Source organism: Mesocricetus auratus, unplaced genomic scaffold, assembly GCF_017639785.1.
Source record: "Mesocricetus auratus isolate SY011 unplaced genomic scaffold, BCM_Maur_2.0 Super-Scaffold_100028, whole genome shotgun sequence".
NCBI classification, from domain to species: domain Eukaryota; kingdom Metazoa; phylum Chordata; class Mammalia; order Rodentia; family Cricetidae; genus Mesocricetus; species Mesocricetus auratus.
In genome coordinates, this window is record NW_024429209.1 from 13774079 (window position 1) to 13800882 (window position 26804).

At 48.8% G+C, this 26804-nt stretch overlaps 1 protein-coding gene across 2 annotated transcripts in view; it reads left to right on the forward strand.

The window, feature by feature from the left end:
• Positions 1-239: 239 nt before the first annotated feature.
• Slc9a8 (solute carrier family 9 member A8) overlaps positions 240-26804 on the forward strand; it is a 48191-nt gene continuing 21626 nt past the window's right edge. Inside the window, exons 1-8 of one of the 2 annotated variants that reach the window (XM_005074424.4) lie at positions 243-588; positions 2855-3033; positions 10353-10433; positions 14110-14168; positions 16108-16191; positions 17761-17862; positions 18726-18760; positions 23410-23553. In XM_005074424.4, the coding sequence (XP_005074481.1) occupies positions 575-588; positions 2855-3033; positions 10353-10433; positions 14110-14168; positions 16108-16191; positions 17761-17862; positions 18726-18760; positions 23410-23553 (698 nt within the window). In that variant the 5' untranslated portion in view covers positions 243-574. Of the gene's footprint in view, positions 589-2854; positions 3034-10352; positions 10434-14109; positions 14169-16107; positions 16192-17760; positions 17863-18725; positions 18761-23409; positions 23554-26804 lie in introns of both variants that reach the window. The other variant, XM_013116657.3, reaches the window with a different exon arrangement.

Here is a 26804-nt window from a genome sequence, read left to right on the forward strand (position 1 = left end):
TAAATGTGCTTGCTGCCAAGCCTTACTAGAGTTCAATACCGAGGACCCACGTGATGGACGGCGAGAATCCAAGCCCTCGAGTCGTTCTGCATCTCCCCAACTACACATATGCCACACAAACCAAAGAGCCAATGGTGAACGCCCAACCCCTACATCCCAGCACTCATAGGGGTGTCACTGTCTGGTGTCTCAAAGGCCCTCTGCTTTACTCCTCCCGCAGCTGGGGAAACTGAGGCCGACTCGGGACGCGCCCCTTGGCACAGCCTAGGAAGCCTGTGCTGACAGCTGAGTCACCGGGATCTCAGAAGAGTTTCCCCCAAAGCCTCCCCGCCCGGTGACTGGAAAAAGTCGGACTGTCCAGAAGCCAGATCGTCACATGGCTCTGGCGGAACAGACCCACAGAAAGTCCCCGAGGTCGTCCCTCTCTCGGGCCACCGAAACGACGCGGCAGAGGGTTGCCCGGGGCCGCCAAGCCCCGCCCCCGCCCGCAGCGGAAGCCGGAAGCAGCCGCAGGCCCCGCTAGCCCCGCGGCGCCCGACTCGATAGTCTCGGAGGTCCGCGCATTGGCGAGAAGATGGCGGAGGAGGAGTGAGTGCGCTGCTCCGGGTGGCGGAGGCGGCAGGGCCGGGCCGGTGGGCGTCAGCGGGCCTCGGGCGCCCGGGTGGAGTGGCTCTGGCCCAGCCGGCCGGGGTCGGCGGTGGGAGGTGGGGGCGGGATTGGGACTCGGGCCCTGCGGCTTGCCCGAGGTCATACATGGGCCTTCCGTAGCATAGCCGGGCGGAAGCGTGAACATAGTTCCCTTGCCCTATTTCCGGTTATCAGAGGTGTCCCGGGCGCTCCTCCTCCTCCTCCAGGAAGCCCTCCCATTGCCACACAAGCCGCCCGCGTCCTCCTTAACCATCAGCAACCTTCAGCGTTCACGTCTGTGCCCGGAAGGTTTCGTTCATTGACTGCTGGTTGACCGTTCTGCTGTAGCAGGGCACTGTGTGGAGGCAGGGTGTTTTCCCATCCTGCCAAACGCTTGAGAGAAAATTGAATAGTGTGAGGGGCGAGGAGTCGGCCCCTGAAGAAAAATGTCGTGTGACCCGACACTTGAGTGCACGGGAGAGATAGGAAGGTGTAGCTCAGTGAGTCCCCAGTCCAGTCCTTAGCCCTTCCGGGAGGAAAGGGGACAGGGCGAGTACTTTGGAGTGATGCTGGTTGACAGTGTAGGGCTCCAGCTCTCTGGGCATATGCCGCCGTTAGTACGTTGTCATACGTGGCAGGGACACGTCTGTTGTGGTGTGTTACAAATTCCGACTTTGGAATGAGCTCCTGAAAGTTGACCAGGAACCCTTAAATGACCCTGGGCTTGTACTGGGATCATTCCATTTCAGGTATCTCTTGGCCAGTCTGGTACCAAGTCATTAACTCACTGTGTATCTGTGCTGTCCCAGACACTAAAGTAGGCTTTGGCAGTTCAAGGCCAAAAAGAGAAAATGTAGAGTCAAATGGTTTTAAGTTGTGTTTGGAGTCTCAAGAGATGCTATGTTACTAGATCCTGGAGTGGGCAGGGCTCGTTGACTGCCACCTGTTACAGTCACAACTGTGTCACTACAGCAACCTAACTACACAAACCTAACACTGAGAGCAAGGACCAAAGTCTTGGGTGGTGTGGGGTGTTCCAGAGCAGGCAACCTGCGCGTTTTGAAACTCAAGAAGTGTTTGGCACGGTAGGGTACGGCATTCTTAACACAGCTGGGCAAACTCATTATTCATGGAAATAATCCCAGAAGGGCTGAGATCTAAGTGCCTGCCACACACAAAGTCCTGGGTTCAATCTCCAGTAACACAAACAGTGCATGCAAAATCCAAGGAGACTGTAAACCAGGAGGTAAAGGCACCAAGTGAATTATCTGGGATATGGGGAGACTCCCGTCACCTCCCCCCCCCCAGTTTATTTTGTTTTTCTTTTTGAGACCGGTTCGTGTAGCCCACAGGGCGGTCTTGAATTCACTGTGTGTAGCTATGTAGCCTAGGGGGCCCTTGACCTTGAACTCCTTATTTTCCTGCCTTTGTCTCCCAATGCAGGGATTACAGGCATGGGTTACCATACACTGCTACCCTCACTGAGTTCAAAGGACAGACAGCATTTCCTCTTAGTTGTTTTTGGTGGGGAGAAAGAGGGTTGACCTGTAGTCTGGTGTGTGCTGCAAAAGTGTTCTGCTGCGGAGCTGTTTTTACTAATTTATTGGAGACAGAGCTTCACCGTGTGGCAAACTTTTGTGGTCCTCCTCTGTTGGTGTTACAGGTCCTCTTTTACTTATTTTGAGACAGGGTCTCACTAAGTTTTCTAGGTTGGCATTGAACTCACTATCCCCTGCAGGCTTTTAACTTGTGGTCCTGCCTAATCAACTGTTTGGTAGCCTTAGACTGAGCATTTTTGTTTTGTTAGAGTTTCATGTGGCCCAAGCTGGTCTTTCAGCTGAAAATGCCCTCAAATTCTTGATCACTCTCCTCTTCTTCCTGAGTGCTGTGATCATAGCTCTGTCACATGCACTCACCTGGTTTATGCAGTACTGGGGATCTAACCCAGGGCCTCCTTTTGGGCACTACCAGCTGAGCCACATCCCTGGCCCTAGACTCAGCCTTTTACTTTCTTTCTCCACAAGCCTGACTCCCCCCCCCCCAACTTCTTCCTGGCCTCTGGATGGCCACTGGCACCTGGTACCTTGCAGGCAGAGCTTCCTTCCCCCTTCAAGGCCTGCCTGCTGTTTGCACCCTCGGGGCTTTGCTAGGTCTCCATCAGTCAAGGTGTGTGTTTTGATGCCTTGGTCCTCTTCTTATCTGACTACTGCCTGCGTGTTTCCAATAGGTTCTCCAACACAACCCATGGGAGCTTCAACTTCACCCTTCACACTACTCTGGGCGTCACCACGAAGCCGGTGCTCCCGACACCTGCCAAGCCCATCCTCCCAGTGCAGACAGGGGAGCAGGCCCAGCAGGAGGAGCAGTCAAGTGGCATGACCATTTTCTTCAGCCTTCTCGTCCTAGGTGAATAAGCCCAAAGGTGTCTGTTACCTGTCAAGACTTTTGCTTCCTGAACTCGGAGGCCTAGCAGTTCTGAAAAGCTGTTAGTGCAGTGTCTTAGCTTGGGACACACACACACACAACCCCCCCCAGACAGGATCTCTCTATATACAGCCCTGGCTGTCCTAGAACTTTCTTTGTAGACTAGGATGGCCTCAAACTCACAGAGATCCACCCACCTCTGCCTCCCGTGTGCTGAGATTAAAGGTGTGTGCCACCATGCTTGGCTAAGAAAGAGCTTTTGATCTGGAAAGATATGGTGGCTTGCACTTGTAATTCCTTCAGGGGTCAAGCAACCCTTTCACAGGGATTGCCTAAAACCACCAGAAAACACATATTTATATTACGATTCATAGCAGTAGCAAAATCACAGGTATGAAGTAGCAGCAAAAATAATGTTGTCGCTGTTGGTGAACAAAACATGAAGTGTATTACAGGACCGCAGCACTGCAAAGGTTGAGAACCCTGGTCTAGATGATCTATGGAAGAAAACACTTAAGGGGTGGGACCCAGTCTGTCCTTTCCAGATAGTAAAGCTGCCGTATTTACGATTCTGCCATTTTTTTTTTCCCTTCCGTGTTTTTGGAGACAGAGTCCCATGATGCTCAGGGTGACCTGGACTTATCAGCCTTTCTCCCAAGTGCTGCGATTGTGGGCATGTACTACCACTCCAGGCCTTACTTACCCTCCGCTCTGCTCTTCTTTGGTGATACCAGACATTTCCAGGGGAACAGAAGGCAGAACTGGGTTTTAAGTATTTTCTTTCTTGAGAAAGGGTCTCAGTAATTCAGGCTGGCCCCCAATTTCATAGCTGGGGGTACCTGACCTTGAACTTCTGATTCTCCTGCTTCTGCCTTCCCATTGCTGGGATCATAGGTATGCCACCATGTCCTGTTTGAGTATTTTTCTGATGTCTGTTAGGACTAGATTTTGAAGACAAATACAGTTTTTTTTTCACATTTATATTCAGACTGTAGTAAATAGTCAAGGAACTGAACACCACAGTAAAGACCATATGGTCTTTTGTTTTTGTGAGGCCCAGATTGGCCTCAAACTCCGAGTGGTCCACCTGCCTTTTCCTTCCCTGTGCTGGACTGCAGGTGGGTAGGCAGGCACCACCACACCCTGTCTTTTGGTACAGCCCTGGAACAGCAAATCTTCAGTGTATGAAGTTTTCTTGGAGGATGTTGACCAATGGCTATGAGACATGCCTGGAAAGGGCTTTTGTAGCTTCTTTGTTGCTGAGGTGTTGAAGGTCACTTTCAGGGTGTGGAGCACTTAAACTTGGCTTGGTTGTGACCACAGAACTGACCTGCACAGTGTACTTTTTACTCTAGCTTGCAGCTGCTAATCCCCTTGGAGGCAGAAAGGGCTGCACTGTGCTCAGAGGCTCCAGGTTCTCTTGGGTCATTGGCTGGCTGTTTGTTTGTTTGAGAGAGACTGGGTCTCACTGCGGTCTGGAACTCAGAGATAACTGCCTCTGCCTTCCCAGGTGTTAGGATTAAGTGTCAGCCACCAGGCTGGGTTCCTAGGGTGATTTTGAACTCCTTAATTCTCCTGCCTCCACCTCTCTGGATCACTGGCTTGTGACACTACCCCTGACTCTAAAGGCATGGTTTCTCCTGTGTCCTGTATTATCGACAGCCATTCCTGATGAGGTTTCCAGACAAACAAAGCCAACCTGATAAGAGGAAACTATTAATAAGTGACTGAAGAATTCACTGACCCTCCTGTAACCTGCTGGTGGCTAGTGTCCTAGTGTTTTCTAGACCTTGGGAACCCCCTTCCGGCCATACAGCCTCCACTTTTGTTTCTGAGTGAAGTCATTAGAATTGTACCCTGGTGTTCTCCTAGCTTGTCACAGAGCTTGTCATAGTAGTCCAGCATGGCCCCTTGGCTGAGGAGGGGGGCTTTTCCTTGTATTTCACCCTCGCTGAGTTTTGGTTCCACAGGAAACAGTGAGTCAGTTACCATTTAACCTTGTCTGGCACAAACATTCTAGTTATTGAGTTCACACCAAGTGTTCTGGGCAGAAAGGCAGAGAAGCTGGTTAGCTCCCAGTAGATGTGACTGAGCAGGAAATCCCACCAATCCCGGACCTTGCCCCAAAGTCTGCAGACAGAATCCCACTAATCCCTGAGCTTTCCACAAGATCAGGCCACAAAACAGCACACCTGAGTAGACCATTATAACTTTAGGAATTAAAAAGCCTTAATGATCAAATCTGTGTTGTTATGTCCTGTTTTCTATAAACTTTGTTCATGATTTTATCTTCATCTGTTATTTTTCACTCATGGCAAAAAGCATCATACAAAAATCTGTCCAAAATATCTTGAAGGCCTGCTGTTGCCTCATGAATGTAGGGAAAATAAAATAAAACAAACCATCTTGGAGGTCTAGTGTTGCCTTCTGAGTCTAAAAAGGGAAATGCAGTGATAACCAGAGGGCTCAATGGGACTAGTTGCTTTATTGGTGCTGCTTTAGTTGGTTTATACCATGTGGTCACCTTAGCCAAGATGGTAGTAAGGTCACATGGCATGCCCTTTCTTTAACCTTAGTGATGACAGCTGCTGGCCACATGGCCACTTCCATCCTGATGAGGTCATCAGTCAAGATGGCAGCAGGCCATGGTTGCTGTTTACTCCATGTGAGCCCATCACAGACCCTTCCTTCCCCTCCCCTCCCCTCCCTCCCCCTCCCCCTCCTCTCCCCTCCCTCCCTTCCCCTCCCCTCCCCTCCCCTCCCCTCCCTCCCTTCCCTTCCCTTCCCCTCCCCTCCCCTCCCCTCCCTCCCTTCCCTTCCCTTCCTTTCCTTTTCCTTCCTTTTCTTTTCAAAAACATCTATTTTCCTAAAGAAGAGTTGAGTCAAAGTTCAGATTTTATAGATCTTTTAATCCACACCCAATGAATTATAAATCCTGGGATACAGAGGATACAGAAGTTTATACTTTAGCAAACATTTTTAAAGTTATTGTGGGTATATTCAGAGAGTTAAACATTATACTTTGACATTTTTCAGAGCCGGGAGACAAGCAGCAGCAATCCCTACTGGAAATAGTCTACTTTTTTAGCTGTTTTAAGCACATAGTTTGTTTTCCTGGGCCACTCTGTTTTGCTCTCCTTCTCCCTGTCACAGAGTCAGGTGACCAGCCTGACCCAGGACAGAGACTTTGGAGAACACTTAAACAAGCATGCTTGGGTCTGAAGAAGGAGGGCCAAATCTGAGCTCCAGAGTCAGCCTTTTTAATAAAGTAGAATGGCATGGGGGAATTTTTAATGTTAGCTATATCCAAAGACATTTGAATCCCTGTAAAATGCATTTAGTGAAAGAGGTAGAGACTTGATCAGAGATCAGAGAAGGCTCAGAGGTAAGAGGTTTGGGAATCATTGGCTTGTGTGTGGCAGAAGTTGGGAGAAGCTGGAAATGAATGTGCTAGGTTTTGGCCATTGAGGTTGATTATCTAGTTTGTACTAAGGCCGAGCGTTTTGCAGTAAGATAGCGAGGCTCTAATGGAGAGGAAGAGAATAGAGGCGGCGGGTGAGGAGTCATGAGTCTACTTCAGTATGGGAGGGCTTGTGGTTAGAGGCCAGAGCAAGCTGAGAGAGAGAGAGATCGCGTGCGCACGAGCAGAAGAGCATCCTTTGGTGGAAACAGAATGAGGAGGAGGTGGGAGAGGCCTAGGGAAGGGTCACAAACAGGAACTCTGCCAGAGCAGGGATTCCAACATGGTAGAGCCCCAGGAGGGCATAGAGAAGCTGCCTGATTACCTGCAAAACTTCTGTGGAGGAGGCTCCAGGAGCCAAGAGGCAGAGAGAGCAGGCTCCAGCAAGCCAATGAGAGGGCAGAGACAGAGCAGGCAGCTTCTAGAGTGAGGCAAGGAGAGACAAATGGTTAGCTGTGATACAATCTAAAGCTACTTGGGTCAGTCCCGGGTTTCAACACCAAATATATCTGATGATGCGGAGAAACTACTAAACTGGACTGCTCCCTGGGTAGAAAGGGTTATTGGGGATCAAATTGATAAAGCCATTGAGTGGGGGGCAGAGAGAAGAGGAAATTAAACTGTAGGAAAGCAAATATGTCATATGACAGTCAGCAGGTGGGGGGTCTGAGTTAATATAGAGTGTTAGGATTGACTGGGACTAGATGCCCTTGCTAGAGGCAGTTGACCTTTGGGGCAAGGTTAAGAAAGGTTCTTGGAGGATTAAGGGTATCCATGACAGCCAGGAACCCAATTTAGGAAGATCTGGTTTTCTGCTAAACAGAAACCTGCCTAAAGGCTTGTTTATTCAGTAACAATCCTTCTGTTTACCCAGAAATGTTCCTGTAGTCCAGGTTGAGCTTAATGGACTGCCTTTTGGAGTTTGGGGAATTGGAGTTTCCTTTGGATGTAACATTAACCACCAAAGTATCCTCATTCATTAGTGTTTATCCCATCCACAGTGTTGCTATCCTTTGTAATGTGTCTTTCTCTATACCCACAGCCAGCTCCCAAATAACAACACAGAGACTTATTATGAATTCTCCACCTTAGCTTAGGCTTGTTCCTAACTAGTTCTTATATCTTAGATTAACCCATTTATATTAATCTGTGTTTTGCCATGTGGCTCAGCTACCTCATCTCTGTACTGTCCATCCTGCTTTCTCTGTATCCGGCTGGCAACTCCACCTTTCCTCCTAGAATCCTCTCTTTACTCCAGAAGTCCTGCTTAACCTCTTCCTGCCTAGTTATTGGCCATCCAGCTCTTTATTAAATCAATCAGAAGGCACCTTAGGCAAAGATACATCTTTACAGTGTACACAAATATTCCACAACAGTCCCTGCCATCTGCTTCTAGAAAACTCATCACCCAAGAAGAGGCCTCAGTCCCAGCTATGGCTAGCTGTGATAGGACACTCCTGCTCCCTAAGTCAGCATGTTGGTCATGCTGTCTCTGGGAGTTACCAAGTGAGTTAGCCTCTGTAAATGGAACTGAACTACATGTGGCTGAGTCACTTGGCAGTGTCTTCAGGACATTATGGGGCTGTGGAGGTGATTTAGTGGATAAAGGCACTTGCCACCAAGCCTGACAACGTGGGTTCAGTTCCTGAAATCACATATGATAGAATGAGAGAACCGACTTCTAAAATTGTCCTCTGACCCTACATACTCCCTCCCTCCCACTAAATAAGTAAGTGTAATAAGGAAGACTTTGAAAATTCACCTGTGTTACACAAGAACTCACTGCTTGTAGCTGTAGAGTGTCCCATGTGTCCAGTGCTGACTTTATTCTAGATTGTGGGCACTCTCCCTCTTGGCTGTTGTGAATAGTGTTACTGGTTTCTTTTGCTTAAATGCCCAGGAGGGGATAAAGGCCTAGGGTTCCTTAGGGCTTCAGTCTGTATGCTGTTACCAGTGATGATGTCTTCCTATCATCATTGGCTTTTGGTTTGTTTTAGAGTCAGTCTCACTATGTAGCCCTGGCTGTCCTACAACTTGTTATGTAGATCAGACTGGCCCTTGAACTCTGAAATCTGCCAGCCTCTGCCTCCCAGAGTGCTGGGATTAAAGATGTGTGTTACCATACATAATTTTTTAATCATGTAATTTTTTGTGTGCAGAGGGATGGTACATATGCTGTGTGGAGATGAGAAGATAACTTGCAGCAGTCAGTTCTCTCCTTCACCGTATGTGTTCTAGGGATCACACATTGTCACACAACAAGTATCTTTACCCACAGATCCATCTTACCAGCCCTTAAATTAAATAAATAAATAATTAATTAATTATTTTTTGGTTTTTACGAGACAGGGTTTCTCTGCATTGTTTCGGAGGCTATCGGTCCAGCCTGGCCTCGAACGCACAAAGATCCACCTGCCTCTGCCTCCCGAGTGCTGGGATTAAAGGCGTGCACCACCACCGCCCGGCTTAAATTAATTTTTTAAAAACTTAGTTTGGAGAGAAAGTTAATCAGTTAAGAGGACTGGCTGCTTTTTCAGACCTGAGTTCTGTTCCTAATACCCAGATGGGCCAGCTCAAAGCCTCCTGTAACTCCAGCTCCAGGAAAGCTGATGCCTTTTTGTCTTAGGGTTTCAGTTGCTGTGAAGAGACCATGACCATGGCAACTCTTACAAAGGAAAGCATTTAATTGGGTGGCTTACAGTTTCAGCTGTTCATTGTCATCATGGTGGGACATGGCAGCATGCAGGTAGACACGGTGCTGGAGAAGGAGCTGAGAGTTCTACATCTTGATCCCCAGGCAGCAGGAAGTGAATTGTGACACCGGGTGTAACTTGAGCATAGGACACCTCAAAGCCTACCGCAATGACAGCACTTCCTCCAACAAAGTAGAGGCAAAAACATCAGAAATTCAAGGTCATTCTCCCATACCCCTGAACATAACAAGTATAGCAACATAGGCAACCTGAGACCAATGCTTAAAAAAACAAAAACAACAAAACCATGCAGTGGTGGCACGTACTTGCCTCCTGAGTGCTGGGATCAAAGATGTGTTAGTGAGGATAACAGGGTTACATACAAATGAGGACTACATAGTAAGATCCTGTCTCAAGAACAAAACAAAGAACAAACCATTTGTGGGACTGAGGATGGCTCAGTGGTGAAGAGCATTTTTTTTTTCTTTTTCAAAGGACCCAGAGTTCAAAATTCCAGCACCCACACAATGGTTCTCATAACGTCAGTTCTAGGGGATCCAGTGCCCTCTTCTGGCCTCCATTGGATACTGCAGCCCACATGTTGCACATGCATACATGCAGGCAGGCTTTTCTCTCTGTGTGTGTGTGTGTGTGTGTGTGTGTGTGTGTGTGGCGCGGGTTGAGGGTGGGGTGGGGCTCAGCCCTCAGAAGTAGAATTTGCCCTCCTACATGGTGGTCATGGGACTTGAACTCTAGTTATCAGGTTTATCAGAAAGTGCCTTTATCTGCTAAGCCATCTCACGGGCTCTATAAATAGTCTTTTGTTGTTATTGTTGTTGAAACTTGGCACTGGTGGTGCATGCCTTTAATCCCAGCACTCAGGAGGCAGAGGCCAGTGGATCTCTCAGTTCAAGGTCAACCTGGTCTACAGAGTGAGTTCCAGGACAGCCAGGGCTGCACAGAGAAACCCTGTCTTGAAAAACCAAAAAGAAAAAAGGAAGGAAACACTAAAACTATGGCAGTGTTGACTGCTTGCTTGCCAAGTGTCTGTTAGCTGACAGGCCCAGATAGTCACTCAGATAGTCACTGCCCTGAGCTTGCTGTCTCTTACCTGATGGAGCTTTAAACAGTGCTTCTGCTTCTCACAGCCATCTGTATCATCCTGGTGCACCTGCTGATCCGGTACCGACTACACTTCCTGCCTGAGAGTGTGGCTGTTGTTTCTCTAGGTAAGTGATCCTGGCAGTCCATTCCAGAACACTACACCGTCACAGTAGTGCTGTTTCTCTTGGGGCCACCACAGCCCCACATCTGTAAGAGATGTGTGACTTTCCCAATTCTGCCATCCTTTCTGAAGCTTGCCACAGGGCCTTAGAGTCCATTTTACAGTGGGGCGGGGGGGTGGGGGTCTGAGAAGGGTGCTGACACTCTAAGGGTGACAGAGAAGCCCAGCGATCACCAGTGGCTCTTTCTGTGACCTCCTGCTTCTCCCCATGGCAGTGTCCAGCTCTACTGAAGTTGGTGGTTGTTGGTCTTTAGCTTGCAGAGTCACTGTGACAGCCAGAGGGCCCTAGCTTTACAGATGGCAAATGACTCCTGTAGCACCAGAGCCTCCGTTCCCTCCCTCCCTCCCTCCCTCCCTTCCTCTCTCCCTCCCTCCCTTTCTGGGGCATTTCAGAAAAGGATTACAAAGCTACTTCAGGGAATTGACAGTTTCCTGGGTAGTTTTACCATTTATTAAGAATAACTATTGGGGGGGCTGGAGAGACGGTTCAGCAGTTAAGAGCACGGGTTTCTCTTCCAGAGCATCCAGGTCCGATTCCCAGTTAACCCACATGACAGCTTACAACTGTCTGTTACTCCAGTTCTAGGAGATCTGCTGTCCCCTTCTGGCCTCTTTGGGTACTGCACACAGGTGGTGCACATACATACACGAGGACAAAACACTCATTTGCATAGTAAGAGAATAAATATTTGGCTGGGTAGGTTAATATGAGTTTGAGGCCAGCCTGATCTGTGTGTCAAGTTCCAGGACAGTCAGGGTTACATAGGGCTACCCTGTGTAGGAAAGAAAAAGAGAGAGAATAAAAGTTGGTTCAGTGGTTGAGTGTTTGTTAACTGCTTTTACAGAGGGGCTAGATTCAGTTCCCACTACCACGTGGTAGCTCATAATCATCTGTAACTCTAGTTCTAGGGAATCTGATGTCCTTAGGCAGCAGACATGCTTGTAGTGCACAAACATCCACACATAGAATTGTTTTCAAAAAGGCGAATCCTTAAAAATAATTAAAAATTAGGGGCAGGAGAGGTGGCTCAGTGATTAAGAGCGCTTGCTGCTTTTCCCGAGGACACAGCTGAGTTCTGAGCACCCATATCAGGTGGTTCAGAGCTGGCTGTGACTTCAGAGGGTCCACCACCTACCTACTTGTGGGCATGTGCACACATCCATATATAGGCAGAGTGTTAAATGCTGGTGGCTGCCTGACACTAGCACTGCAGACATGGCTGCCTGGCGAGAGCCCTTTGTGGCTGGGGAATGAGCCCAGGGTCCCACAGGGGCTAGACTGGTGGGTGCTCTCTCACTGAGCTATATTCCCACCCACCTTTATTTCCCAGGGTTTCCCTGGCTGTTTTGTAACTCCCACTGTAGACCAGGCTGGCCTTGAACTCAGAGACCCGCCTGTCTCTGCCTCCTGAGTGCTGGGATTAAAGGTGTGCACCACCACCCAGCAGAATTCTCGTTTTGATTGGGCATCTTTTTGTAGGGCCCAAGGAGGAAGGGGTGCTTGATCTTGGCTATAGTAACATCACATATTTCTTTGCTGTGACTGGTTGAGAGGGATAAGAGAATTGGGCCAAAGGGAAGTATGAGGAGGGGCTGGAAAAAAAGACATTTTCCTTCCTGGTAGAATCAAGAAAAGTTAACCCCCACTCCCTTCCTTTGATGCTGCAGTTGAGGATGTGATGCCTGGAGCACTGTAGTCATCTTGCTCAAATGACAAAAGCCAGAATACTGAGTATGGCCAAGGGGACATGGGAAGCCGGTGTCTTGGTGTCTTGTTGTTTTCTTGAACTGATGGCCCACTATAACCTGGGGCTGGGAGATGGTTCAGTGGGTAAAAGTGCTTGCAACCAAGCCTTCAGCCTGAGTTTGATCCCCAGCTTTCCACATGGAGTGAAAGGAAAAACTGACTTTCCAAGTTGTCCTTCGAGCTCCACACACTATAGCATGGACACCCCCGCCCCCACAAAATGAATTGATTATTTTTTAAATGGAAAGACCACCCTTCTCCAGCTGGAGCATTCCTTGTGTCATAGTACTGAGGTGGCCACTTCAAGAACAGCTCCATGTGAGGCTGAAAGGAGTCAGGCCTGTCCCCTTGGGTATGTGTGGCCTGCAATCACTTAGTGCGTATTGAGTGGCCTTTTGTGTTGAGGTTAAGAGGACTTCCGTCCACACTTAAAAAGCATTTCCTCTTCCACTTCACTGTTCTTTGAATAAGAGCCTAGCTGTCTCTTCACTTGCTATAGAAACAGTTCTAATTGTATGTTCAGAAGAGGATTGCTTGATCCTTTTTTTTTTTTTTTTTTTTTTTTTTTTGAGACAGGGTTTCTCTGTGGCTTTGGAGGCTGTCCTGGAATTAGCTCTTGTAGACCAAGCTGGTCTTGAACTCACAGAGCTCCCCTGCCTCTGCCTCCCGAGTGCTGGGATTAAAGGCGTGTGCCACCACCACCCGGCACGGTTCCTTGATCCTTGGTCCTTGGGTATCTCTGTGTTTGGGGGCATCACTCACAGGAGCAGAAATGGCTCAAATTCCACCAAAGCCCACCCCAGCATGGGTGACAACTCACAAAGAGGAAACCTGGGGTACACTTGGCCTGCCAGCAGCTTAACAGGTAGAGTTGGCATTTCCAGGCTGCTCAGCTGATCTCTGTTCCTTCCAGACAGCTACAGCTGCTGGGAGAGGGCAAGGCAGACTTTTTAAAGAGGTGTGACCCCAGTAAAAGGCCACATATCCAAGAGTGTTTACGGATAGCATGTATGAACTTGATGGTTTTGTTTTTCAAGACAGGCTTTCACTATTATAGTGTTGGCTGTCTTGGAACTCACTATATAGACCAGACTGGCCTCAAACTCAGAGAGATCCATCTGCCTCTACCTCCCAAGTGCTAGGATAGAAGGTGTAAGTCACTATATGGCCAGTGAGTTTTTTAAAAAATAGAAGGACACAAAGTTGAATAACATTGCAGAAAACAAAGTGAAAAACAAAAATCAGAGACAGAAGGATCAGGGATTCAAGGCTCTCCTTAGCTACACAGTTTGAGACCTGACTCTCTCTGTTCACCTCAACCTGCCTTCCTTTATAGACCACACACAATTGTGTGTGCTCCTGCTGTTTGCATATGTAGAGGTCAGAGGACAACTTTTGGGAGTTCTCTTTGTAGCGTGTGGGCCCTGGGTTAGAATTCATTTCATTGTGTTTAATGGTAAATGCCTTTGCCACCTGTGCCACCCCATCCCCAACCACCATGTTTAAACAGCAGGAATAAGAATAAGTAGTGTGGGACAACCCTGGCCGATAACCCTCTGCTGTTTTTCATTGAAACTGGCTGGTACAGGGAGGTGACCAGCTGTGTGTCCTCCACACCAGGCACAACAGTGACAGGTAGGTGTTTCTTCTCCCCACAGATCTTAGATTTTGTCATGGTGTGCGCCTGAGATAAGAGTGGGAAACTAACAGTGATTTGCACTGCTTCGTGGTAATTCCTGTCTTTATTCTCAGAAACAGACTTGTAGAACTCTAGGGCAGCCTGCTGGAGTAGAGAGTGCCCCGTCTATAGTATCGCCCAGTCCAGCCAAGTGACCTGGTGCTGTCTCTTCTGAACTTTGCTTTTTCCTTCCAGGTATTCTCATGGGAGCAGTTATAAAAATTATAGAGTTTAAAAAGCTGGCTAATTGGAAGGTAGGTTTGACGTTTTGACATAATCACAGCTTTTGCTTCTGTGTGTGTGTGTGTGTGTGTGTGTTCATGCATGAGCACATGTAACATGTATGGAGACTGTGTTGCATGTTCTTCTGGAGCTTATTTTTTGGAAAAGATCTCTCACTGGCCTAGAACTCATTATGTAGGCCAGGCCAGGAGGCCATGAAACCCAGGAACCATGATGTCTCTGCCTCCCTGGTGCTGGGATTCCAAGTATGCATCTTATCTTTATGTTTAATTGCCAGGGATAGATCCCTCCTCTGTCTCCTGAGTGCTGAGATTAAGTTGCCAACATACTTGGCTTGTTTTGTTTTATTGAAACAGGGTCCCTTTGTACCCAGGCTTACCTGGAATTGTCAGTCCTCCTGCCTCAGTCTCCCAAGTAAGACGAAGGAATGTCATGAACCCTGCTGGGGGATGTTCGCTTAAACTGGTGCTGAGGATGGAACTCAGGACCTTTAGCATGCTAAGCATGGGCTTTTCCCCCTGAGCTGCAGCCCTGCAGCCTACATTTGCTTTATAAGTGGATGAGATGCAAATGGAGTCAGGGACTGCTGGAGAGGCAGAGCCTAGTGTGTGGCCTGGGCTCCAGACTAAGGTGCTGATGGCTGTGGTTAAGTTCTCTATTGTGAGGACTGGATCCCAGTATCCATGCTGGGCAGGTAGTTCACAAACATCCAGTTGCTCTCCAGGAACCTGACCTCTTCTGGTCTACACACGCGCGTGCGCGCGCATGCGCGCGCACACACACACACACATACGCACACCTACTTTTTGAGATTTATTTATGTTTTGTCTGCATGTATATCCATGTTTGATATATGTGCCTGGTACCCACAGAAGCCAGAAGAGAGCATCAGATCCCCTGGAACTGGAATAACAAAGAGTTGTTAGCCTTGATATGCATGGGTGCTGAGACTCAAACCTGGGTCCTCGAGAGTAACCAGTGCTTTTTAACCCCTGAGATGTCATTTTAGTCCCAGGACAAATCTTTGAAAACAAGAAAAGTAAGAAAACAAAATTTGTTTTTTGGTTTTTTGTTATGGGTTTTTGTTTGTTTTTTTTTTTTTTTTTGTGACAGGGTCTCTTATGTAGTCCTGGCTGTCTAGGATCTAGCTGCTTACCAGGCTGGCCTTGAATTCACAGAGATCCTCCTGCCTCTGCCTCCCAAGTGCTGAAATCAAAGGTGTGTACCTGAAAAGAAAGCAAATTTGAAGGGAAAAACCATCCAAGTTTCCTTGTCTGTGAGGTAGTGGTGTTGGACCCATATTGCTCAAGTTCCAACCACAGTCACCTTAGACCAGTCTTGGGACATGGCCAAAAGGTGCGTGGGCCCTTCCCGTGGGGTCTTCTGGTCTGTCCTCTGACTTGCAGGAGGCTCCCTTAGCTCAGTGAGCATAAGGACTTCACTGTAATCCCCAGCACCAAGAAAACATGAAGCAAAGCAAACACATTGTCTGTGGGTCTGTGCCTCTGTGGTCTGCTTCCGTCCTTTCCTCATTTACATACTTATCCTGACCCTCAAAGACCTATTCCAAGTCAGATCACAGTCTGAACTTCCTGGTGGACTGGCCTGGAGGAGGGGGACACTGCAACCCCACTGCAAACAGCTCCTCCTTTCCCAGGAGCTAGCTGCTCACCCTCAAAGCAGGCGGTGCCCTTCACTGTGGTTCTGGAGTCAGACTCAGGGCCAGTGCCTCAGCCCCTGAGCTGTTCTCTAGCCCTGTGCTGTATGTCAGAGGCAGTCAGTGACTTATTGTTTGTGCTTGGTTTGTCACCTGACTGCTGCTTCGGGGTTACGCATTTCTGCCAAGCTAGGCCCTGAGCAAAGGGTTCCTCAGCGTTCACTGACTGGTGGATAGGTCTCATGGTTGTACAATCCCACTCCTCTGAGTGTCCTCCCTTTTTGACTTCACAGGAGGAAGAAATGTTTCGCCCCAACATGTTTTTCCTTCTCTTGCTCCCACCTATTATCTTTGAGTCGGGATATTCACTGCACAAGGTAAAATTCCCCGGGAGCGGTGCTCAGGTGGGGACAGCTGCTCCTGTCCATGGGGCAGGCTCCTTTAACAGCAGTGGCCACCCCTTCCTGGGAAGAACTGAGACTGCCTTGCTGACCCTGCACAGGTGATCTGAGCTTCTGGGTGAGCATGAAGGTTGAGGACTATGGACGGGACAGCAAGCTGCACGAGATAAGATCTCACTGTGTAGTTACTGAACCTGGGTGCTAGGATTAAAAGTGTGTACCACCACACCTAGCCACAGTGCATCCTCTTACTGTTAAGCCATGTCTCCCCCCAACCCCGAGGATATTCTTGAAGTAAACCTTGTCCCTAAAAACAAGGAACAGAAACTTTGATTGTTAAAAATCTTGGTGGTGCCTCCTGAGTGGAGTCTGTGAGGGTCTATAGCTTCATTTCCTTCATCATGTGGAAATGTGGAATTTTCCATGCTGCTGGAACTCAAATATTTTCTCTCTTTTATGGTTTGGGTTCTTTTGAGATAGGGTCTCATGTAGCCCAGGCTGATCTGGAACTTTCTATGTGACTGAGAACTGCTTACACCTCCCAGGTGCTAGGATTATAGGTGTGTGGCCCAGGATCTGGTGTATGCGGTGCTGGGGTTAAACCCAAGACTTCATGCATTGCTAGGCAAGCACTCAGCAATTTACACACACACATACACACCCCACCCTCATACACACACCCAGCTGAGCTCTCTGCCTGTCTATTTGATGATGCTGACACAGCATAAAGGACCTGACTGACCTAGGAGCAGTATGGCTAAGGAGAAGGTTTTTACTGTAGATATGAGGGAGAGAACAACCAGAGGCTTCTAGAAAGGCCCAGACTGAACATGGGTAGCAGAGTAGACTGGGTCATGAGAGGAGAGAAAAAGGAGAGCAGAGAGGAAGAGAAGAGAGGGGCAAGCTGACCAAGAGCAGAGCTGAAAGAGCCTGTGACTGAAATGGCTGAGTTCACCAGGCAGTGGCGCACACCTTTAATTCCATCACTCAGGAGACAGGCAGGCAGATCTCTGTGAGTTCAAGGCCAGCCTGGTCTACAGATAGAGTTCCAGGACAGCCTCCAATGCTACAGAGAAACCCAGTCTCAAAAAAAAAAAACCAGAAAGAGAGAGAGGAGGAGGGAGGGAGGGAGGGGAGAGAGAGGGAGGAAGGAAGGAAGGAAGGAAGGAAGGAAGGAAGGAAGGAAGGAAGGAAGGAAGGAAGGAAGACAAAATGGCTGAGTTACGTAGGAAAGAGAAGCTGGGGAAGGGAAGGGAAGCTCAGGGACTGGATGAGAAGTACTGAGAAGAGCCAGCTTCTGCTTTGATGTAGTAATAGGCACTGAGCCATTTGTCCCAGGTTTCTTTGGTACCTAACACTGACCATTGTTCTGATCTTAGAGCTTGGGTACCTTTTCAAAGTGCACCTTTTAATTAAGAAGAAAACTGGGATAGCGTGGGTTTTTGACTGAGACCAAACATGGACATGGTTGGTTCTTTCCACATGTATGTATTGAGTTTCCCTGGCTCACCAGTTACCTCTTGTCCCTCTGCTCCCGCCTCCCAGGGGAACTTCTTTCAGAACATCGGCTCCATCACTCTCTTTGCTGTCTTTGGAACGACCATCTCTGCTTTTGTAGTAGGTGGAGGAATTTACTTTCTGGGTCAGGTAAGAAACGCACCCCTGATGACCTTAAAGATCTTCTTCTATTGGAGGGTGGGGCAGGAGCTGCCTGGTAACGTGTGCCCTCCTAGGAGGACATCCCCACTCATGTATGTGACTAGGGCATCTCGATTTGAGGGGACTATAATCACCCGAGTAGCGTGCAGTACTGCAACTTGAAATGCTTCAAGTGTCAGTTGTGTTCTCAGGGTGATTGAGGACTGAAAGTTGTTTTTGGATGAAGATTTGCATTTAAACCAGAGCTGGCTATGAATCTGTTCTCTCAGTTCCCATGATACCCCATGCCATTGTCAGCCCTTTGATGGGGCATTAGTGCATGCTGTGGGCTTGGGCGTCACGTCAGTGTACTTCAACCAGAGTAAGGCTGGGAAGCTGGCACTCAGACCCCCATGTGCATCGCCCGTTCTTGTGTTATTTGCAGAAGCTTAGCCACCCCAGTGCTGAGAACAAACCAAGCTGAGGGTGAGACAGATTGCTGCTCATGAGGCAGCCTATTTCTGCTGATTTTGTCACCTTCATGGCTGGCTCAGCAGCCAAAACCAAGTCTGCCCTGCAGCCTTCCGAGATGCTCATCCTTCACAGTGTCCCCTTGGGGCCAAGGGGAGTCACCTTTATAGCAGAGGACTACAGTGCCAGGCTGGAAGAAGGAGAATGGTGCCCACGCTCGGGTCTAGATGCCCACGCATGCTCACAGCAGCCCTTAGGGGGTTTCCTTGTTTTCAGTGGGGACTGAAGATGATGTCCTTATTAGTTGATAAGAAAGCACTGATGGACATTTTAATCTTCTTGGCTATTCTCCAGGGAATTTTTTTGTGTGTGTCTGTGTGTTTGTGTGTTTTATTTTACAGGCTGATGTAATCTCTAAGCTCAACATGACAGACAGGTAAATCTTCCACACTGTAATTCCCTCATGCGACTGCTGTTCAGGCCTGGGACAATTTCTGCACGTGGCTTCATGGGTGTGATCCTTTCCGCTCCCCCTGCCTGGCTTGCCAATGTTTGCAGTATAAAATCTATTGTGAATTAATTTGTCTCTGAAATGAATCAGAATCATATTGAGACTTTTGAAGACCCCTGGTCACAACATTGCTGATTGAAATGACTGATCTCATTTGATCTTTGGAGAGAATGACTGGCCAGCTGACTACCCGCCCGCATCCCGGTCACATCATACACTCCTGTCCTTTCCTTAGGAGTTGTCTCCAGAGCTGGGGACTTATGTGTAGCTCAGTGGCAGAGCCCTGGCCTGACACTTACAAGACCCTGGGTTCGATCCCCAGCACTGTAAAAGCAAACACAAAAGCTCAGTTTTCTCTATAGCCATTGTGGAAGGAGGTTGTGTTCCCAGTAAGTGTGGAATGGGAGAGAGTGAGGTGAGAATCCTGACTCTGGAATTCCCACCGAGACTTGAGGAAGCAGGCAGGACCTGGCCTGGGATTGACACCTTCTTGCTCTGAAGCCACTGTAGTAGACGCTGTAGTGACCTTCTGCTCAGGCGGCTCTTAGACTCTTAGTCCACTGGGAGCAGCACCTTGGGCTTCTCTCAGAAAGCACCAGGTTAGAGTTCCCAAAGGACCCTAGCCCACTGCAGCCAAGAAGTCTGTACTGTGCCTTGCTCTGTGTCCCTGTGTCCACTCTGAGCACCTGTCTTGTGGCTTGGTGGGAAGCTGAGGAAAGGGCCAAGCACTCAGTTCTAGATCATTCCTATGAACTGACAATGTCAGACTTTAGCTGCAATGTAGCATCTCAGACCATAGCCTCAGAACCTGCTCATGGAAATGGACTACTGATAAGAAGCTTGGTCCACAGTGCCCATCCTTCACCCTCCCCAGGCAGGAAAATTGAAGCTTTTGTTGTGTTTAAAAAAAAAAAAGTATTCATTGTTTGTGACAAGGTCACACTGTAGCCCAGGTTGCTCTGGAACTCACTATATAGCCCAGGCTGCCCCCAAACTTGAGGCAATTCTCCTACCTCAGCCTTCCAAAAATGTTGGGATTATGGATGTGTGAGCAGCCTAGAAAGTCTGATACATAGACAAGCAGCCTGAGTCACCTTCCTTCCTACAGGAGCCTGAAGGACAACAGAACTGGGACCTGGTGTTTTCCAGGTGTGCTGTAAGGGAAAGAAATACCCAGAGTGCTGTTAACATTAAGGAAGGTGTAGGGCTCTGTGTGCTTTGGAGGATACTTGTGAAGAAGCACAGTGTTGATCATTGTCTGGAGTGGACTTAAAGCCTGGAACGGTCATTTGGGTGGAGAGACAAAGCAACGCCTATGGCTGAGTGGGTAGAACTCTGGCCAGCACACCCTGTGCAGAGGCTCCCTTTCTGTTGGAGGCCCTGTCCATCAGATGGGTAGGACAGCAGAACCTTAGCACAGGGGAGCTGTCAGGGGAATGGTGGTCTAACGGTGGCCACAGGATAACACTGCTCTCTCTGCAAGGGACAGCACTCCTCAGCTCCTGACTGCCATGTGAGCACGTGGCCTGCAATTACTAGATGTTTACAGTTTTCTTTGCTGGAGGTGGGGCTCAGGACCTCTTGTGCTAGTTGGATGCTACTGCTGTTTTTAAAAAAAACCCTCCAGCTGGACATAATAGCACATGTCTGTGAGTTTGAGGCCAGCCTGGTCTACAGGGAGAATTTCAAGACAGCCAGAACAGAGAAACCCTGTCTCAGGGAAAAGATCAGACAGACAGACACCTTCTATGTTTCTTAACCAAAAGACGAGTCAGCTTGCCTCGCTCTCACTCTCTGTCTCTATCTCTGTGTGTCTCTCTCTCTCCCCCTTCCCCTCTCCATCTCCCCCTCCCTTCCTCTCCTCTCTCTCCCCTCTCCCCCCCCAAAATGGATTTTAAAAGCCAAATTATAGATGTTTATGGGAAGTTTTCTAATTTTGTTTCAGTTGGCTTCTTTTTTTAGGTGATTTTTGATGTTGTTAATACAGTCTGTCGTGTAGCCCAGGCTGGCCTCGAACCTACTGTGTAGCTAAGGATGACCTTGAATTTCTGATCTTCCTGCTTCCCACTTCCAAGTTCTGGGAATATAAACATATACCACTGTGTCTTGTTTCAGTTTTGTTGTTTGCTTTGTGAGACAGGGTCTCACTATGTAGCCCTAGCTGGCCTAGAAATTACTTTATACAGCAGGCTGGCCTTGAACTGGAACTTATGGAGATAGTCTGCCTGCCTCTGTCTCTGCCTCTGTCTGGCATTAATAGTGTGCCATACTCAGCCCATTGCTCCATTTTTTGAGTGTTGATAACACCATTTTCCCTACAGACCCACACTGCCCATATCCTCTCTGCTCTTCAGAGAACACAGCCATGCCTCATGGCATGGACCTGGCCACAGCTATTTCTGCTGGTGAGGGTTTGTCCTGAGTAGGCTGCAGCACCTCACCAGCTTATCCCTGCTCCTCCCCAAGTCCCACCCTGTCCGTCTTTTCATGTTTTGGTAGTGTTGCTAGCTTTGAGGGAATAAAGAAACGTATTTTTAGCATGAGTCAGTTGCTTGAAGTCCTTCAAGGACTTGGTTCCAACAGCGACTGTGGAACCACTGCTGGCCAGGCCCAGACCTCTTGAGGCTTTTGGGATCCCTGACAACCGAGTTTTCCCGCCAGGTCCCAGTGTTATACACTGGCTTTTCTCCACAAGGCATCTCCTCAGTTTTGTGTTCTGAAGAGTGTAACTCAAACGAGATCCTGTGTAGTGAGCACCTGCAACCTTCCCCTCCCCCCTGCATCTCCAGCTTCTGTGTTAGCTTTCCCTCTGTTATCCCTCTCCAGGCATGCCTGTGGACCCTGATCCCAGAGTTCTGGCTAAGAGGCTGCAGTAGCTGCAACAGAGTACCTTGGCTAGGCTTCTCACTGTGCATCTGCAACCCAGTAGGGAGGAAGTTCACAACAAGAAGGGTTGTTGGCTTATAGGGCTGAAGTGTCTGAAGCATGATGGCTCCTATCACAGCACCCTCCGGGACACTCTCCTCAGGGGTCTCAGACCAGCTCTCCCCTCGCTGCTGTCCACATCCCCTTCCTCACGTGGAGCACAGACAGCTCCAGGTGCTCCTCACTAAGGGTTAGTCCTCTCCCTGTGACCTGGTAAAGCTAGTCCAATGGCATGCACTGTGCCTACACCCGGAGCCCCTTGCCACATAAGGAGAGAAAGTAGAGAGCAGCTTGAGACTGTGGGTGCTGGGCCGTGAGACCAGAGACTGTCTAATGTACTCCATGCAAACCCTCTGCAGAACACAGCCCATTGTGGCCGCCTGCGGCACAGTTGAGCTGTTCCTCTTCCTTTTGTTCCTGTGGGACAGGAGGTGGAGAGTCTGTCTAGGTCTGGTGGCAGTGAAGGGCCTGAGGGCCTCTTCCACTTGGCTGCTGGGTGGAGCTACCTTCCCTCATTCCTCTTCCCTACCCCCACTTACCTTCTGTCTGTGGCCCTGGCTTGTGCTTGGCACAGATCCTGAGAACACGGTCAAGGGGAAAACATGGCATCCACCCTGGGACCTTAGAGCGGGGACAATGGGCAGCTCACATGCATGTGGTTGCTTTAAGGAAGGAACAGATCTGGGAGCTGGATACCTAAGGGGTCTGGTTCTCTCCTGGCTGCCTCACTCAGACTTGCACCCATCACTCCGAGAACAGCCACCTTATAGACTGATAACGGGCGAGTGACTAGCCTGCTTCATAGACTTCCTCCTACCGGCAATACTTCTGAAGGGCTGCTGGGTGACACCAGTCAGATGACTCCAGTCCTGCCTCTTCCTAGTGGTCACAGTTCTACTCGCTGGGTTTCCTTCCTGACTGTACTTGCCATTTTCTTATGTCTTTGGTTTCCTGAGACAGTCTCACTGCTCAAACTGGCCTGGAACTTGCCGTGTGCTCCCACACATGGTTTGTGATGCTTGGGATCAAACTAAGGGCCTCTAGCATGCTTAGCTAACACTCCAGCGCAGCCCAGGAGTGCGCTTCCTAAGGTGACCTGGGCCCTGCTTATTCCTGCACCCACCCTCCAGGCCAGGGGCACTGGCTCTGAGCTAGACAGTCAGTGGTGAAGGAAGGGCTTGGGGCCAGAGCCCCTGTGCTAAGGGGATGCTCGCTGGTGAGCTCCAGGGGCTGAAAAGCTGGCAGGCAGGTGCCCACTATTGGTGGCGGTGGACCATAGGATCAAGTGCTGCCTGTGAGGCCCAAGGACCCAGCTTCCAGGCAGCATCCTCCACTGGCTGCTGGCTTCTGGCACAATTGACCTGGTGGCAGAACAGAGGTCAAGGCCAACAGTCTGTAGGCTTTTCTGGCTGAGAAAGCTGGACAGTGTGTGCTAGGGTAAGCAGTCTTCTGGGCGGTGTTGGACAGAACAGTGCAACACTGTTGCCGGGCTGCGGGCACTCTGAGCACTGCGTCTAAGCCTCTCCGTTCCTGTGCTAGGCAGGGGTCAGTGGCAAAGCACACCCTCCCTCCCGGCCCTTCAGCTGCCGTCTCTGCAATGTGGACCCAGCTCCATGCTTTACAGAATCTGCCTGCTTCTCTCCTTGCAGTTTTGCATTTGGCTCCCTGATATCTGCGGTTGACCCAGTAGCCACTATCGCAATTTTCAATGCACTGCACGTGGACCCTGTGCTCAACATGCTGGTGTTTGGAGAAAGCATTCTCAACGATGCAGTCTCCATTGTCCTAACCAAGTAAGTAGGAGAGCTTGGAAGGTTCTGGCAGTACGTTGATGCCAGTACAGAGGTTGGTTCCATGTGATCGGCTCTCTGCTGTCTCTGCATATTGCCACTCTGACAAGGGTCTGTTCCACAGGACTGTGTCACAGTCAGGCTGCTGCAGGGAGTTGTGTCTGTGTTTTCTGACCTGTGTTTCTCAGCATCCTTGAAGGGCTCCTCACAGCCGACTCCCAGGTCCCACCTCACAGTCTCTTGTGAAGTGGTGTCTATGGTATGCTCCCTTGATGACCAGTGGCAGCCAAGGGAGGGATTAGTGTTTGGGCAGCATTGCTGCGGTAGCGAATACAGCGTGGTCAGTGTTGAGGGCTTGCTCACCCTGTTAGAGCCCATGGTGACGTATCTAGTTCCAAAGAGACAGACAGCTTATGGAAGGCAGAAGAAGTTGAGTTACAGATGATGGTGGACTGCAGTACAGATACTGAGAATCAAACGAGGGTCCTCTGAGAGAGCAGTAAGAGCTTTTAACTGCTGAGCCATCTGTCCGGTTCCCCCCAGCTACGAGATAAAGTCTCACCCAAGCAAGCATCAGATTCACTATGTAGCCAAGGATGACTGTGAACTCCTGTTCCTCCTGCCTCCACCTCCTAAGTGCTGGGGTGAAAGTCCTGCTCCACCACAAGGCTTAAAACTGTGAGGCTTTTTATGTTCACTGGGGTTGCTGCCTTTGATGGGATCCAAGGTACTACAGATGGATAATAAAACTCATGCTGCAATGCAGAGCACAAGCTTTCCTGTCCACCTCACCCGGCCGTGTGACTCTGGACCTGCTCCGGCCTCTCTCTGACCTCCCCGACAGAGTGTGTCCCGCAGTTACAATGTGAAGGACCGACTGGGTGGGTAAATGGAGTGCCCTTTTGAGGCGGCCTCCACCTCTAGCCCGTCACTGTGCTTACAAGGTCACCTTCTTACCAGCTGCTGAGGCAGAGCTCGCCAAGCAGTGCTCAAGTGCAAGAACCCTCCTTCCCTTACAGCAGAGCCAGACTTCAGAATTATTCTTATTCTAAGGCCAATACATATTCTTCATATAAAAGATAGAAACTGTTGGCACACACCTGTAATGCTTAAAGTGGAGGCAAGAGGGTCAAGAGTTCACTGAGTTCGAAGCCAGCCTGGTCTACAGAGCGAGTTCTAGGATAGCCAGGGCTACACAGAGAAACCTGTCTCAAAAGACGAAATTAAAAAAAAATGTCTAAGGTAACATCATTTACTGGGTATCACCTTACAGACATGTTCACCCACTGCCCTCTCACTGACTTGCTCACACCACTCTTGATAGGAATGTCTGCAGTTTCAGTTAGGAAATCATTGAGCATAATGCCTAAGACCTTTAGAACATAGACTGCAGCTGGTTTTCTTCTGTAAGCTATTTCCTAAAAGTTTAACTTAGTTGGTACAGTGCTTGTCCAACATGTACACAGACGTGGGTTCAATCCAGAACACCACATACAACTGTGCATGGTGGCACATACCTGTAATCCACATACAACTGTGCATGGCAACATACACCTGTAATCCCAGCACTTGGGGAATACAGGCAGGAGGATCAAAAGTTAAAGGCCATCCTTTACTACATAAGGAGTTTGAGGCCAGCCTGGGCTACATGGTTCCCTGTGTCCAAACACATTCTTTTCTGAAAACTTCTTAGCTCTGGATTTTGCTGGCATCTCATCTCCTGGTTCACACTAACATTGTATAAAGAATTGCCTGCTTGGAGGTGATGGCAGAGCTATTTTTATGGTTAGGAGCAGAACTCAATTGCTTTGCCTCTGATTTCCTTGAAAAAAAAATCTGTCGGTAGGAAAATGTCAGTTTTCTGAGGCTTCTGCCACATTACTGCCAAGTTGAAGAGATATTTTTGAAACAAATGGGAAAAGATGTCATCATTACACATCTTACTGGAAGAGTGGCTTCGAAGGCCACCCACAACGCTTCCTGCAGGTGGCTCTGGATTATGTATGTCTAGAATGGGCAGCCTTTTCCATTGTCATAACCACCTCCACTACAGTCAAGCTCTCTGGACTACAAACGCTCTAAGTAAGGGTCGCCCATGCCGTTTCAATTCCAGTTGTATCTGACTTTCTTGGTCTATGGTGGGCCAGAGAGAAGTGACATGCAAGAGAGAGGCAGGAATGCCATGGAGGATTCCAGAAAGGCTGTCTTATGCTCCAGACCAGTGAGCATTTTCAGACAGAAGCCAAAGTTTAACTTAGTTGATAACAGTGCTTGCCCAACCTGTACACAGTCGTGGGTTCTATCCAGAGCACCACATGTAACTGTGCATGGTGGCACATACCTGTAATCCACATACAAGTGTGCATGGCACCACACACCTGTAATCCACAAAAAACTGTGCATGGCACCACATACCTGTAATCCACATACAACTGTACATGACATCACACACCTGTAATCCACATAAAACTGTGCATGGCACCACATACCTGTAATCCACATACAACTGTACATGGCACCACATACCTGTAATCCACATACAAGTGTGCATGGCACCACATACCTGTGATCAGGATAGAAGCGGGATAAAAGACCTGTCCCCTTTTTCAGTGGCCTCTGAACTACCAAAACATAGCTGTTGTCTGTCCTGGGTTCTGAGGGGATGCCTGTCAACAGTTTTTTTCCAAAATAGTCAGGCATCTCACCTATACAAAGGACGTTTGCAAACGGAAGTATACAAATGAAGGGCCTACTTTTGGATGTTGCCAGAACTTTAACTCCTGGGTTATTTTTAGCTTTATTTATTCACTTAGTGGTTTGATGATTTTGTTGTTTGTTTTTGAGACAGTCTCCTGTAACCCAGACTCATCTTGAACTGCTGCTCTTTCTGCCTAGACCTCCCAGTTGCTGGTTTCTGGCTTTAATTTGCTGCTATCAGTTTGTTCTTTTGTCAGTTGCTGGGGAGGAAACCCTGTCTTATGCCCTGAGGGTATAAGTCTGCTTTAATTTCTTTGGCAGTCCCAAGCCACCTGCTGGTCTTCAGCTATGACAACCAGTTATTCTGTAGAACTCCACTGCCTGCTCTAGTAAACAGGCAGCAGGATCAGTGTGTTCCAACCAGAAGTAAAGGGTGCTGACTGCACATTGAGATTGGAAATGGGATGTGTCCGTGAGGTATGCTGAGATGGATCACTAGGGGAATAAGTAGTTTATTGAGAAAGCTATTAACACCATGGACAGAGAGGCAAGTCCAT